The sequence below is a fragment of the Capra hircus genome, chromosome 7 (genome assembly GCF_001704415.2).
Source record: "Capra hircus breed San Clemente chromosome 7, ASM170441v1, whole genome shotgun sequence".
Classification (NCBI taxonomy): domain Eukaryota; kingdom Metazoa; phylum Chordata; class Mammalia; order Artiodactyla; family Bovidae; genus Capra; species Capra hircus.
This window is the reverse complement of record NC_030814.1, coordinates 95,139,681-95,154,552: the sequence shown is the minus strand read 5'-3', so window position 1 is coordinate 95,154,552 and position 14,872 is coordinate 95,139,681. Positions and strand designations below refer to the sequence as shown.

Here is a 14,872-nt window from a genome sequence, read left to right as displayed (position 1 = left end):
GAGCAAGGGGGTATGAGTTACATGCCTTCAGAGAGTTCTGGCAAACAGCCTAAAACGACCCAGCCCATAAGATGCTGGCTCCCCTTCTTCTCTTGGGAGGGAGGGGTCAGCTCAGGGTGCTCTTACCTGGTCCTTTTCCGGGTAGACCCCGGCTCGGAGGAATGAGGCCTTCCAGCTGTCCACGTCCTCCTGGGAGTCACAGGCCAGCTCGATCTGCCGCAGGTCCTTGTAGACATTCCTGCGGGGCGAGGGAGGGAGGGAAAGGCCCGTGGCTAACCCTGCCCGGGGCCCAGTGGGTACAAGGAGCTGGCGTGCAGGCTCTGAGGTTGGCCTGACTGACAGGGATTCACCCCTGCCCCTGGTGCTCATGACCAGAGGCCCCAGGATGGCAGTGGCCTCTACACCACGTTGGCCTGATGGAGGCTTCATGAGTTCATGCCTGTGACACCCAAAACTGTGATGAGAGCAGGGTGTGTGCTCCATGAGAGCCTGCATCTAGCAGCATCCCTGGTGTTCTGTTTGTGAGCTCAGCCACTCCCCTCCTGATGCTCTCCTGGAGGGGCAGTGACTAAAAGTGGGCAGTGACCCATGACACTCTTCGCCAGCTGGAGAGCTCCCATCAAAGTGTTTCTAGAGAGGTGACTCCGTGCGTGTGTCAGCTGCTCAGTCGTGTCCATGGAATTCTCTGGGCAAGAATACTGAAGTGGGTTGCCATTCCCTTCTCCAGGGGATCTTCCCAACACAGGGACTGAACCTGGGTCTCCTGCATTGCAGGCGGATTTACCTTCTGAGCCACCAGGGAAACCCTGGTAGAAAGACTATAGCATTGTCCAAAAGAATGTTCTGTGACAGTGGGAACATTTTCTGCCTGTGCTGCCCGACACAGTAGCCGTGAGTCACAGGTAGTTTCTTTCTGAGCACAAGAAATGGGCCAGGGTGACCAAGAAGGTGATCTTAAGACTTTTTTCCACTGATTTATATTTAAATAGTCACATGTAGGCAGTGGCTACTGCACTGCACACAGAAGGTCCAGCACGTGCCCAGATTCTTAGAAGGGAGGTAGAGCTGGCCAGGGGCAGGACTCCCAGTGAAGGCTTGTGACTTGCTGGGCACATGTGGGTCTGTGAGCAGAAGGTGCAGAGCCACAAGGCTGGGAGATGAGGGAAAACAGATGGGCACTAGCCAGCATTTAAGGACAGTGTTCTCTCTATACAGGGGCCAGGATCCATGCTACATGCATGTCACCCTGTCCCGCAAGGCAGGTGTGGCTGAGACGGCCAAACTGTCCCAAAGTCTTCCAGTGAGGTTTGGGTTTGAGATTAGGCACACATGGCCTCACGACAGTCCTCAGGCCAACCAGCAGTCAGTGAGTGGCTGCCCTGAGACTTCCAGGGCATTTCTTTGTTGCTCCTCCTCCTCCTTCCTGCTGCCTGGAACATCATCATGATGGCTGGAGACTGGGCAGCCATCTTGGACAGAGAGGAGGAAAGCTGAGAAATAAGAAGGAGGGCCTGGGTCTGGATGCCTGTGGGCTTGTCCAACCTGCCCTTGATGGTAAAGTCTGAACTTGATTTATATTAAAAAAACACCAACCTTCTATCTTGTTTCTGCTACTATCATTCTTTGTTTCCTGAACCCCTCAATAATATATTAGGCAATGTCTTCACCCTACTGCATGGAAGACCACAGGATCAGGGAAGCGTGTTGCCTGCCCGGCATCTTGCAGCCAGGAACAGCTTCCCAGCAGGCCTGTCCCGCTGCAGAGCCCAGTTTCTCCCAGATACCCTAGGGCTTCTTAGGCGTGGGAGGTGGAGAGTGGGAGGAATGTGCCTATAGCCCTAAAAGGGCTATAAAAGATTTTGGAGGCAGCTGATGGTCAAAGAAGATCTCAGAGCTTTAGGCCAGCCCAGAAAGGAGCAGGACAGAGCTGTTTTTGCACAAGCCAGTGGCTCAGCTGGAACTAGTGGGTGTGAATGGGCAGTGGGGAAGGTAGTCCAAGGCCAGCAGAGACGAAGCCAGTGCCTGCTGGCCAGTCATGAAGGACGACCAGGCTCTGGCTGAACCCTGGCGTGAGGGGGTCCCTGCGTGATGGTGTGATGGCCCTCCTGGGTCCACACTGAGCCGTTCCTCCTGCTCTCAGACCCCCTGCCAACTGGGTCTTTTCCCAAGCTGAGAGAAGTGCCTTGGCTTTTGCTAAAGACTCCCACCAACATCCCTGGGGATGGCTTTACTGAGAGTCTCCTGGGCTGTTCTCGTCTCTGCTACACTGGCCCTGGGATCTTGCCCCCTCCAGACCTGAAACACCACCACAGAGCAATGAATCCCTAGTTCATATTCCTACCCAGAGGGCAGTCCTGAACATCAGTCTCCTGTACCTTCCCAGCTGCCTCCCTCACACTCCGCCTGGAATCTCACAGGCCCCTCTCCCTCAGCATCGCCCAAACCCAGCCTCTGACTGGCCCCAAGCCTTTTCTGCCTCTGCCTGCGCCATGTCAGCCAACGGCAGCTCCGTCCCCGGGCAGTCCTTTTGTTCTCATATCCACAGCCGCCAGGAGTCTGGTCCCTCTGCTGGAACCCATCCGCTCCTCCCCTGCGTCCTCAGCCCCTCAGGTCCAGCCCCACCACTGCCCACCTGGGCCAGTGCCGCTGTCTCCTCCCTGGCCTCCCACCCTCACCCCCGCCTCCTCAGCCTGTTCCGCTCATGGCCACTAGGGGGCGCCCGCGAGTACCAGCCCCAGGTCCAGTCCCTTGTCTGCTTAGAATCCGCCCTGGCTCCGCTCATTTCTTTCTCTCCTCTCCCCAGAAGGGCCTTCCCTGACCGCCCCACAGAAGCACGTTTCTGTTTCTTGACTGACTCCCTTTCTGGGCCGTTGAGACCCTAGGTAGGGACTGTTCACAGTAAGCGTTCTGCGGATGCTGCAGAATGACCGAATGCAGCCACTGGTCTCCCCGGGACCTGGGTCCTGGGTGGGCTCACCTCTGCTCTGTGTTGAAGATGGCGAAGACATGCTTGTTGGACATGAAGCCCTTCTCCACGTCACGGATTTTGAGGTTGTCCAGAGGCAGCATGTACTTCTTCTCTTTCTCCTGGTGGAGGAAGGGGAGGGGTCAGCTTTGGTGGACTCTACCACAAGGACCATGGCCAACATCCAACGCCTCCCATGTGGCTCGCTCTCCCCAGATGAACTTACCTGGCCCATCTCCCCCTCGCTCACCTGACCCAGCCACGCTGGCCTCTGACTCTCTCTCAACATCTCAAGTGGGCTCCTACCCCAGGGCCTTTGCACGTGGAATGCTGCCCTCCACCCTCAACGTCCACACGGTTCCCTCGACACTTTTGTGCAGAGGGCAAGGCCTGCTCCAACCCCACCCCAAACTCACCCTCTACTTTTCGCCCTGGTGCTTGTCCTCACATGACACAGCATACCACACATCTTGCTTATCGACCTGGGTCACTGGGACCCCTGAATCCAGGGTGGGGACTCCTGTCTGGTTCACTGCTGACACACAGGGGATACTCAAAACCGGCCAGCTCTGACTATACCTGGATCCCAACCACTAAGTGAACGTAACCGTTAAGTCCTCTACAATTTCACAACAAGCCTGCGAGTGAGTTACCACTATGATCCCATTTTCAAGAGAGACAGACTGAGGCATAGAAGGGCAGGCAGTGGGGGTAGGGGTTGGGCAAAGCTGGAAAGGGAGGCGCCCTCGAGCTGAGGCCTGAGTTCCAAAGCCTGGCTGGCCTTGTTCAGAAAATGCCCACTGAGTGCCAGGCACGGTGGTCCTGCTGGCTACTGAGCAAACAGCTCAGAAAGGGCGCATCTCCTGGCCAAGGTTCTGGGCCTGGTGAGTCTGAGTTGGGAGTCACACTCTGGAGCCCCAGTGATGTCAGCTAAGCACCTACTGTATGCCCCTGCAAACGCATCATTAGTCTTCGTTCGGGGGTGGAGGTGGCAGCATATTAACTGGGTTTTCTACATCAGAAAACCAAAGCACAGTGTCGGGGTCTCCCCAACTCCCAACAGCTCGCAGGGGCTGAGGAGACATGCTGTGTCCAGCAGCTCTTGGAACCCTCACACATCCCTGCCTGGGAAGCAGCATGATCAGAGAGGGCTGCTGGTCACCCAAGGGCACAGAGCAGTGGAGTGGGCCACATGGGACTTCAGAAGCCAGGGTCTCCCCACTGCCCTCCTGGCCTTTGACCTCTTGGATACCTTTGGAGAATAGAGACCAGTTCCCTCACACCACAGCCATCCTACCCCTGACCTCTGGAAGGTATCAGAACAAAGCCCCACAAAGACGGCTGCTTCCGAATTCAAAAGTGGCCTCAGTGGTGATGGGAAAGGGAGCTGGGGGCTCCCCGGTGGGTGGAGGGCTGCCTGGAGTTTCAGGACTACTGAAGGGGCAAGCTTGGTGCAGGGGCTCAGTCCTGACTGGGGTGTTAGGAGATCAGAAGGGCCAGGCCCCGCCCCACTTATTGTCCCTCCTCTGCCTCAGTTTCTTCAGCTGTCAAAGGTGGGTAGGAAGGGCTTCTCTGGCAGTCCAGGGGTTAAGACTCCATGCTTCCTATGCAGGGAGCATAGGTTCGATCCCTGGTCAGGTAACTAAAATCCCACATGCCCTGTGGCACGGTAAAAAAAATTAATAACAAATAACAAAAATCAAAAAGGTGGATAGGAGCCTTGGCCTCCTGGTCCAGGGTGAGGACGGACACTGAAAACTCTGAGCACATGCCCACCTTGGAGTCAGCGCTTACAAGGCACCTGGGGTTTTCATCTGTCTGTCTGTCTGTCACTCTGTGCTCCAGGGTCAGTCAGTCCACAGGGTTCCATGCAAGAAGGAAGCAGGGCATTGCTCCTCCAGGCCAAGCCACAGTGAGAGGCAGGAAGAGAAGCCCGGCAGCCAAGGAGGTGAGCACCCCCCATTCACGCCAAAGTGGGTGTGGGCAGGCCCCCTGACCTCTCGGGGAAGAGTTCTAGGGGTTTCACAAGGGGTTGGGGGTCTGAGTTCCTGGCCCAGAAATTTGTGGAAGAAGCTCTGCTTGTCCCCACCCTATCATGTCATCATGAGGCAGGAAGCTTCCAGTCGGCCAGCCAGGCCAAGTCACTGAGTCACACACAGTCCTTTCGAGCCCTGAGCAAGACACCACATCTGGAATTGTTTATAGTGTGATTCCGCCCAGAGCAGGGCGGCCGCCTTCCTGATGCTGCGGGCACGCGCGCGCGCGCGCACACACACACACACACAGCACAGCACACAGACATGGAGGCGCGTGTGCACCCCGCCCCCACCCCAGAGACCTTCTCCTGCTGGCAGAGGCCCTGGTCCCAGACCCTCCCTCCCTGTCCCCACCCCCGCCTCCCCCACCCCCACCGCCTCCCTAGGATTTCCTGAAAACCCACAACTTTCTCCAGATGCGCGCTGGCCCCAGCCATGCCACGTCAGAAGAGACGAGCAGACAGTCACGGGCGGGTGGCTTCCTCGGAGGTGCCAGAGGCGCGGTGGCCCTGCCGCTGCCCAGGGGGCCCGCGGGATGGATGGACAGCCGGCCCTGCCAGCCCAGTGTTCAGACTACCTGTTCAGGGGGCTCGGAATGTGTACAGTAGTCTGCACATTGGTTAGGCTGGGCTCGGGCGAGCAGCACGTCGGGATGGGCCCCCTCCAAACTCGCTGCCACCCCCACAGTGAGGCACACCCGGAGGTGAGTGTCATCGCCCATTGCCCTGTTCCCCACAGGGGTGGAGATCTGGACAGAAGATTCTGGAATAAAGAAGAAGGGCTTGGGCGGGGGTTGGGGGAGAGGTGCCAGGAAAAGGCCAAGGGCACTCCGACACTGGCTGGGGGGCTAGGGGCTCTGGCGAAGTCAGTTCCCTGCGCCTACCCTCCTGGAACTACCATCTCTTGTTTATTCTTTAAATAAAGTAACCCTGGTGTCTTGCCTCACTCTGAGGCTTCTCTACGAAGGTGGCCTGACTCCGGGAGTGGCCACTCCGGGTTGGGTGGGATTCTCAGGGTCCTTGCTGGGGATCCCAACTGTGGGGAGGGGGAGAGGCAGGGGACGGGCAGAGAAAGGACTTCGCGCGCGCCCCTCCCCACCTCCGCCCGCTTTGTGTCTGGGGCGCACACAGGGCCGCATTCACGGGCCTGCTGGTTCTCATTACCGCTGGCGGGCGCACGACCCTCCTCCCAACACAGCCTAGCCTCTGCTCTGGGGCCACCCTGGGAGGGTCTGCGGCTCCCACTTTCAACCCTGAGATGCAGGAGGAATGAAGGGCCCCTCCTGGAGTTAAAAACTGGGCTCGTGATGGTGCCCTGTGGCAAACTGCCAGGCTGGGGTCTCAGCCCGATGCCCCTCTCCAACCGCCCAAGGTCTGTCACTCCTGCCCTGGGGCTCCCTCGAAGCCCAAAGGCGCAAACCAGCTGACAGCTGATGACAGGGTTTCAGACTCGGGGACGGAAAGGGGGAAGGAACGTGCACGCGCCGCCCGCCGCCCCCACTTCACCCCGGCCATCTTGAGGAGCAGCTGCGGCCACGCAGGCTCCTTGAGGGCCGCCCGGTCCCACCCTCCCTCCACAGCACAACCCTGGAAGGCTCCCCGGACATCACATCTCCCCCACCCCAGAGGTGGAGAAGCAGCCACCCAGACAGGGTCCCCTCAGGGACTCGGGCCTCCCAAGGCTTCGCAACATTCCAGGAGTCAGTCTCGGGCCTCAAGGGGAGTGGGGTGATGACGTTCTTTCCTCAAACACCCGCCGCTTGTCAGCACTGCTTCCGGTCTGGGCAGTGGGGAACCATCCAGGCGTGGGGCTGAGGGGCTGAGGGTCAGGGAGCCTGCACCCTGAACCCACCACTCAGGGACCCTTCCCCACGCTGCGACACAGGGGCAAGTCACTGCTCAGAGCTTCAGTTTCCTTACCTGACGAAAGGAATGCGAGTACTGCTGAGGAGGAAGGGGAGAAGAGAATGCCTTCTCCAGGGGACCATGGCGGGCTCACCTAGCCAGTGAACCTGGCATGGGGCAAGGGCTTCATAAACAAGAGAGGGCTCCCCCACGGGCCCCAAGAGAGCGCAAGTTCTACCTGCCTCCTCTCTGAGCCTGGGTGGTAATACACACAGCTGGGGTGGGGTCAACCGGCTGCCCAGGCATGGGGTGTCATCCCAGAACCCCCAAGGGAGGAGAGCCAGGTGGGACATCTCCAGGGCTGATCAGAGGTGCCCAGCCTCTCCTCCAAGGGCACCTTGGAGGCTGTGCCATCCCACGCGAACTAAACATACAGCAGCTATATGACAAGATTCACGGGCATGTGAGCAGAGCGATATCAGGGCCGTATGGTGATGGGTGTGGGGCAGCCGTCTGGGACCACAGGGAGGAGCTATGTCTTAAGGTGGCAACAGGGCAGGTGGAGCCTGGGCCCCGGACAGCCTCACAGTACAGGGGTGCAGAGCTCACAGGGATGTGGGGAAGAAACACACCATCTCTGTAAGTGTCTTCATCTGGGACCTCTGTCACAGATCCCAAATGATGGCCACCTAACATCACCTTGACAGCAAGGAGAGCCTCTGCACCTCTCCAGGGACAGGAGAGAAGCACGGGGGCCCAGGCCACGGAGCCTGCGTCGGCAGGGGCTGCACTCACTCACAGCCCTGGCCACAGGCCCACAGGCAGTGTGTGACCCGCCCCTGCTGCTTATTAATCCTGCTGCTGCTCCCAGAGGCCTCCCTTATCCTTCTGAGAAGGATGAGCCCACGTGGAATAACCTCAAGACAGACATGGGACCGAGCACCTTACAGATGCAAGGACCATTCTGCCCCACTTCACAGATGGGAAAACTGAGGCCCAGAGGAGCTAAGGGCCTGGTCATGAATCTGAGTCCCTGGCCTGAGTCTGTGCCCCCTCTGAGAGCCCTCCTTGCCGTGCTGTTGGAGGGTGGGATCAGTTTGGAGACTGTGGCTGGCTCCCCCTCCCCCATGTCCCTTTTTTCCTCAGGGAGCCCAGCCCCCATCAGGCCTGACCCCACAGTGGGTTGTGAGGGGCTGGGATAGGAGGCACAGAGCCTTTTGCACACCCTCCAGACCAGGCTGATACCATCCTAATTACAGGGGCACTCAAGCCGCCTTTTCCGAATCCACAGTAAGTTGAGAGAGCGCCACCCAGAGGCAGGAGGTGTGAAGAGCACCCATTGACCGCCCCACCCAGCCAGCCACTCACCTCCTCATCCTTGTACCAGGACAGTGACTCGGCCGTCAGCACGAACCAGTACTCCTTGGAGCCGCCCTTCATCAGGCTGATGTTGTTGATAGTTAGCCAGCCCCTGCGGATCACCTGGGGAGGATGGAGGGCCAGCCAGGCTCAGCAGGGGACCAGGACACCACCCAGCCCAGCCTGCCCCCGCCCCCAGCAAGGCAGAAAAACCAGGCCACCATGGCAGAGAAACCTCCAGCCCAGAGCCAGGCAACCCAACTCCACTCGGCTTTGCCCCAAGCGCTACCCACTGGAAACCAAGGCGGGGCCCTCGATGGACTGACTCACAGGCCCTGGGCTGCTGGGGAGCTGGGTCCCTGGGGAGCCCCTCTGCCCATGGGGTTACATTAAACTGGCACAGGTGGCAAGAGGTACGCCCAGCTAGAAGGGGCCTAGAGGAGGGGGATCCCAGGCTTATGGGTGGGCCGTGTCACGTGCAGGATGAGACGTGACACTGAAGGAATCAGCCTTTCCTTGGTGAGACACGGGTACTAGGGACCCCCTGGGCCCTGCCCCTCACGTCCCCTGGAAGGCAGCCGTTGATGGAGAGCTGTAGGGACTGCTGGGCAATGGAACGGTTCTTTCTCTCCTTTCAGGGGCCAACTGGCAGAGGCTGGTCTCCACTGCCCGGCTCACCCAGGCACTCAGCAGGCACAGGGTCCTGTTCTGACCAGGAGGTCAAGCTAGGCCCTGCCCCAGAGCTCCCCTCCCCCAGGTGCTCTTTCCAGAACACCAGGATGAAGGAATGCCTCCACCCAGAGGGCCTGAGCCCAGGAGACCTGCCAGGCATCATGCCCCACACTCTGCTTCAAGTCATGTGGTTCCACTTTTCTCTGACTGGGACATGCAGGTCCTGGGCTGGAAGAACCCCTGACAGGGCTCCCCTCTGGCTGCAGCTGTCATCTGAGCAGGGGGCAGAACCCAGGCCTGTGTGAGGGACTCACCTGACAGCTAAAGGCAGGCGGCTAGCCTGGTGTGTGTGTGGGGGGGCACACTCTCATGTTCTTTGGGCCATGCAGGCACTTGTGGGCTGGAGCCCCCCACCACTCTGGACTGGGGACCCTGCGGCAGTGGGAAGCATGAGCAGGGGTGGGTGGGGATGCCTGAGGTCGAGGCAATGACAGACGGCTAAGCTGCAGGAGGTGGGCTGTGAGTGGCTGGGGCTGGCTAGGAAGAGAGAGCACTGTGCCCTCAAGGGTGGGGTGAGGCTCCCATGCTTCCCCTGCGGATGGATCTCAAGAGGGCCTTCACCCTGTCTACTCTGCCCTGTCCCTAGGCCCACCACATTGTCACAGGGCCACCTGGAAGTGAGCTCTGAGCCTCAGGGACCATGAAGGCAGAGGCAGCTGCAGAGCACCCAGGGATCCCTGCACCGCAGAGATGTCCCTGCCTAGGCTGTGACCCGTGAGAAGCCACCTGGCAGCACTTGCTAAGGCCTAGCGTATAGACTATTCTCTCCCTAGGATGATGAGACAGCACCTGGGAGTCTTGTGGCCGCCAGGGAGCAGGCAGAGACTGTCAGCCCCAACAAGGTCTTGGTTTCCTTCCTGGCAACAAGGTGACCGACTCACCCTGGTTTGCCCAGGAGACCCCTAGGCTGAGCACTAACAGTCCCGGGGACACCCTCAGTCTCAGGCAAAGTGGGAGAGCAAGTCTCCAGACCCAGGCCCAAGGCCATCCCACGTAGGACCCAGGAAGGAACCCCTGCATCTAACAACCACGCTCAGCTCCGGAGCTGCGTGGGGGTCTGTTCCCGACAACCCTCTCTCCCCAGGGGGAGTGTAAGGCCTGTCTTGTCTTAGCCCAGACACAGAGTGGGTGCTTCTGAACTTCACCCATTGACTGATAGGTGGGGGGAAGGAGGGGGCAGAGGCCATGCTTGCTGGGTGTTCCCCAGAGGAGATACTCTCACCTGGCGAGCTCTTGCACTCCCAGGCCCAGCCTTGTCCCCAAGGGGGCAGATGGGCCTCTCCCCCTCCCGCTCTGTGGCCTGGCTTGCCTGCCTCCAGCCCTGGTCAGCTGAGGTCAGAGCCAGTGCCGGGGCACGTGGCAAGGGCTGTGGCCGTGTTGGGAATGGCATATCTGAGCCTCAGGGTCTGGAGAAGCACCGCACCCCCAAATCCCTCTGCCCTCGAGCCACCCTGAGAACTGCTTGTGCAGGAGCCCAAGAGGACTCAGAGAAAAAACCCCACCCCCTGGGAAGGAGCAAGCTGCTGGTGGCAGACATAGGTGCTGAGTCTAGAGCAAGAAGGGGCGATTGGGACTTCTATCCAAGCGATTTGTGCTGAAGGGACCGGGCTCAGAAAAAGGAGGGGAGCAGGACTAGGGTCAGCTGGGGAGACAGAGAGGCAGGCAGGCTTCCCATGCTCCAGGGCACAGGCATGCTGGGGGCAGAAGGAAAGGCTGCCGGGGTGGCGCGGGCAGCAGGCAAGCAGGGCAGCGGAGGCCACCTCCTCCCGGGTGAGAGGTCTGGGCAGGGATGAGAATCGTGGCTGGGAGATCCAGGCGCCACAGCCACGCACAGGGCAGAGCTGGGCTTCATGGCTGGGGGTGTGGAATCTGGCAGGAAAAGAATGACTAAACCTCTCAGGGTGTGCGTGTGGAGAGAAACATGGCCCTGGTCTGTCTGGAGGAAGGAAATCATTCAAGTTCAAAGGGGACTGGGGGCAGGGGGGTTGTGACACACAGGCAAAGCAGGAACCAAGGGTCCAAGGACAATCCATTCCTCCTGTGGCCATGCCAACCATGCCAAGCTTTGGGGTCTTTCTGGACCTTCCAGACCCTGGTAAAGGGTCAGCTCAGCTACTTGAAAGCCCCGAGATCACCAGCGGAGCAGCCATAGGGCCTGGTCAGTGTGGTGGGAGAGTAGCTGGGAAAAGGAAGGCTCAGTGAGGGCCACTGACCCAGGCCATGATCTCCAGGGTGGAGAGCTGCCCAAGGGGCAGGCACCTTGGAAAGAGCTCAGCTCTCAGATGTGAGCAGTGCCTGCTCACTGCTGGTCTGGGCTGGGCCACACACAGACAGGAGGTGATACCTAAAACAGGGATGGCAAATACTATTCACCAATCCATGGGTGGCACTCTGGGCACAGGGGAAAAGAATACTAGGATCAATTAGTGATGTCTACCATCAGCAAACAGATGGGGGCAAGAGGAACAGCCTAATCAGTCATCATATCTGCTATGGAGGTAGGAAGAGATTGGCAGCATCCAGGAGACAGTCCCCCAACCAATTAGCCATATCTGTCACGGGGATGGGAGGGGTGTCATGTGCAAAGCTATCACACGGGGAAAGAAAAAATTCCTTAACTAGTTCATCATAGCTGTCACATGCTTTACCAACAAACAAACAAACAAACAAACAGCCAGGATTGATTAGTGATGTCTGCCAGGGGCACATTAGAGGGGAGAGGCAGGAGGGAAAGAGTGCTGGACCGATTAGTAACGTCTGCCTCGAGTGCAGGCGGGGGACATTTCTGCAGGGTGCTGTCTGCAAACAGAGCAGTGGCAGTGGCAAGAACAAGCTCTCTAGCAGGGCTTGAACAAAATCTTCCCTGGCCAGAGGTGTGATGGGAGGAAGGCCTGGGGTGTTAGCTGAGTATTTGCCATCCCTGACCTACAGGAAATGAGGAAAATGTGTCCAGAATGGGCTGGAGGGGTGGGTGCTGGAGGCAGGCAGTGGGCAGGTTAGTGTCTGTGTAGTCAGCTCACGCCCAGGGCCACACAAAGTCTGGCATGCAGTGGCCATGGCAGGGAATTTATTTATTTATTTTTTTTTTAGGTTAGCTGGATTTTTACTGGTTGTTTTATTGGGGAGGGGTGTGGAATATTATAGGGTGGCAGCATCTCCACCACCACCAAGTTCTCTAACATTTGCTACCACACTAAGTGAGTACTTACCAAGATCTCCCCCTTTGAAAATGCAAAGTTAGGGTTGTGGGTAAATCAAAGAAGAGCAGGCGGAAGAAAAGAGACATAAGGGACGTGAGGGGATGGAGAAAAAGCAGGAAAAGCACAAAAACGAGGAGAGAGAAGAGCAAGGGGAGAGAAAACAGCAAAAGAAAAAAAATTACATGCTATTAATTATATTCACGGTGTTAATATTTAATTCATTATCATCTCCCAAAACGAAAAAGCAACAACATATGAATTACTTACGGCAAGCGCAAAAAAAATCATGCAGTGGTTACACCCCTTCTTTCCAGGGGGCTCTGTCATCGTGCATGATGAACAGCCGCACCCCCATCCCCACCCCCACCCGGTGTGGAGAAGGCAGGGGACACTGGCAGAAATTTTTGCAAAGATGATGTGTTTTCTTAAGCAGGGAAAAAAAAGGGGAGGCCACTTAATACTGGCATATATAAACCTATCCTTATTTCACAAGGCCTCTGGTTAGAGTATGACATCGAGGCAGAGAATCCCTCAAATGGTTCTGGGTTCCCCCAGATATGAGGCTGAAAGCACCTCCAGGTGCTCCAGAACTGCTGATCACAACCAGCCTCCCTGCCCACTCCTGGCCCTCTCCCACAACCTCCGAGTTTCTGGGGCTGGGGCAGGAACCCAATTTTCCTGCAGACACCAGGCGGACTGGGTGGCCTCTCTCCTTAGTGTCAAGTTCTAGCCATGGCCTTGGATGGCAGATAGGGCCTTCTGCATGTGAGCAGTTTGCCCCCAGACCCTGCCAGAGCTGCACTCAAAGATCCATTTCCCAAATTATCAAAACCTAAGTGGACATGAGAGGCTGGGAGTGGGGTGGGGTGGGGGATTCTGGCGGGACAGGCTCTGAGCCAGGTGCCATCGCTGGGCTTGGTGGTCCTTGAGTGCCCTCCCGCCCTCAAGGGAGGAGCTGCAGGCCACAGTGGGGTAAATACCTGGTTGGGGACAGCTCTCTTCTTATTCAACTGTGTGCTCCTCTGCTGGGCGCTGAAACCGAAAAAACAGAGATGGTTTATGTGGCGGGACACCCAGAGCGATGAGGAGCGAGAGGGACAAGGGGCAAAAGGCCCTGTGGCCCCGTTAAGGTTCTCTCCCTAAAGGAAGCCAAGGGACAAGCTCTGGGCAGAGGCAGAAAGAAACCCCCTGTGTACAAAGGGCTGCCCAAGGAAAGAGTACAGGCTTGTGGAATGAACAAGAACATGTAGCAAGTTAAACCATGACTTCTCAGCCCTGATCTTGGCCACTCTTGAAAGTGCCAGCTATTGCTAAAAGTCACTGGGTCCTGGAGCCTCCAAGAGGGGCTATGGGAGGCTGGATTCCCAGGCGGCTGGGAGGTAGCCATGCTGGCTTCAAAATACTTTCAGTGTTTGGGGTCAAACTTGAGGCTTCTTCCTGCTTTCTCCTCCTATCTCTGACCCAGCACCAGGTCCTGAACAGTTCCAGCACAGGGCCGCCCAGCCTAGGATATCAGACTGTGGTTCAATATATTTACTACTAATATAATGACTTTTTCTCTAGGCCCTATTTTAAGTGTTTAGAGGACATTGAGAAAGCACCCCAAACTTCTAAGCACAGGAAGGTTAATCAATGGTGTCTGAAGACACAAAACTAAGCCATTCAGTGTCTGCGTGATGCTGAGGTCCCAGATATGCTACTTCCTGAGGGCTTCCTGGGTCTCCCCCATGCCTGGCAGCCCCCTTGGCTGCCTTTTTCAATTGCCTTCACCCAATCAGAGATTTGCCACTGCCTCAGTGGGTGTGCATGCACGCATGTGTGCACAGGAGTGTCACAGGGAAAGTCCAAAGTCTTCCCCTTGGCCTGCAGGCCCCTCTAGCAATGATGCCTTGGCCTCCCCGTGCTTACACTTCTCAGGCAGCCTTCCCTACCTTTACTGCTCTCTGGGCCCCTCCATCCCCGTCACCTGGCTGTCATGACTTCTTTGGGAAGGTCTCCTCTCCCACAGCCCCTCCACTTGCCCTCCTTTCCACATCTCATCTTCCTATGAGAACTGGCTCAACAGCGTGCTCCCAGCCTGTGGACTCTGAAAGGGCAAGGCCCAAATCCTTAGTCCAAAGGCCCCGCACAATGCTCCATGGCTATTCCGGGAGCCCCTGAGACATCCCACCCAGGGCTGGGGCCTGGGCCGGGAGAAGCCCGGCACCCTGGGCCCCGCCCCCAGCCAGGTCGGCCCCCGTTCACACACCAGGGAAAAGGCACACAGCAGGCAATACCCACCCGGTCACCAGCTGCTCAGTATAGTAACAGCTGGGGGAAGTGGGAAGGCCCAGGAATCCAGAGGAAAGAGTGAAGTGGTCAAAGGAAAAACACGAGAGATTGTGAGAAGGAACTGTGGATGAAGTGTGAGAAGCAGAGACATCAAGGTGAGGAGAACAGCAGCAACCCGAAGAGGGGGACCGGCATTTTCAGCCCAGCCTGAGGGGCAGCCCCCGGCCAGGGCCCCCAGTTCTCCCCCAGCAGGGACAGCACAGCGGGAGACCCTCAGCTCATCTGGGCTGGGGGACCACCTTCTGATAATGCCCCCCGTTCACTCATCCACTCACTCATTCATTCATTCCGCTCACTGACCATATGCCCACAAGAGAAGAGCTGAGTGCACGGATAAATGCCTACCCAGCAGACACCGGACAGGAAGACCCTCTTACCCAGCCTGCTAGCCTAAGTCTGGGCTCT

At 57.8% G+C, this 14,872-nt stretch overlaps 1 protein-coding gene across 8 annotated transcripts in view; it reads right to left on the bottom strand.

The window, feature by feature from the left end:
• DNM2 (dynamin 2) overlaps positions 1–14,872 on the bottom strand; it is an 88,549-nt gene that overhangs the window by 8,258 nt on the left and 65,419 nt on the right. For 5 of the 8 annotated variants that reach the window (XM_018051081.1, XM_018051076.1, XM_018051075.1 and 2 more), the window contains exons 13-17: positions 13,117–13,168; positions 12,146–12,157; positions 8,214–8,327; positions 2,978–3,087; positions 127–238 (exon numbers count right to left, since the gene is read on the bottom strand). In XM_018051081.1, coding sequence (XP_017906570.1) covers positions 127–238; positions 2,978–3,087; positions 8,214–8,327; positions 12,146–12,157; positions 13,117–13,168 — 400 coding nt within the window. The remainder of the gene's footprint in view (positions 1–126; positions 239–2,977; positions 3,088–8,213; positions 8,328–12,145; positions 12,158–13,116; positions 13,169–14,872) is intronic. The other 3 variants (XM_018051078.1, XM_018051079.1, XM_018051080.1) reach the window with 1 other exon arrangement.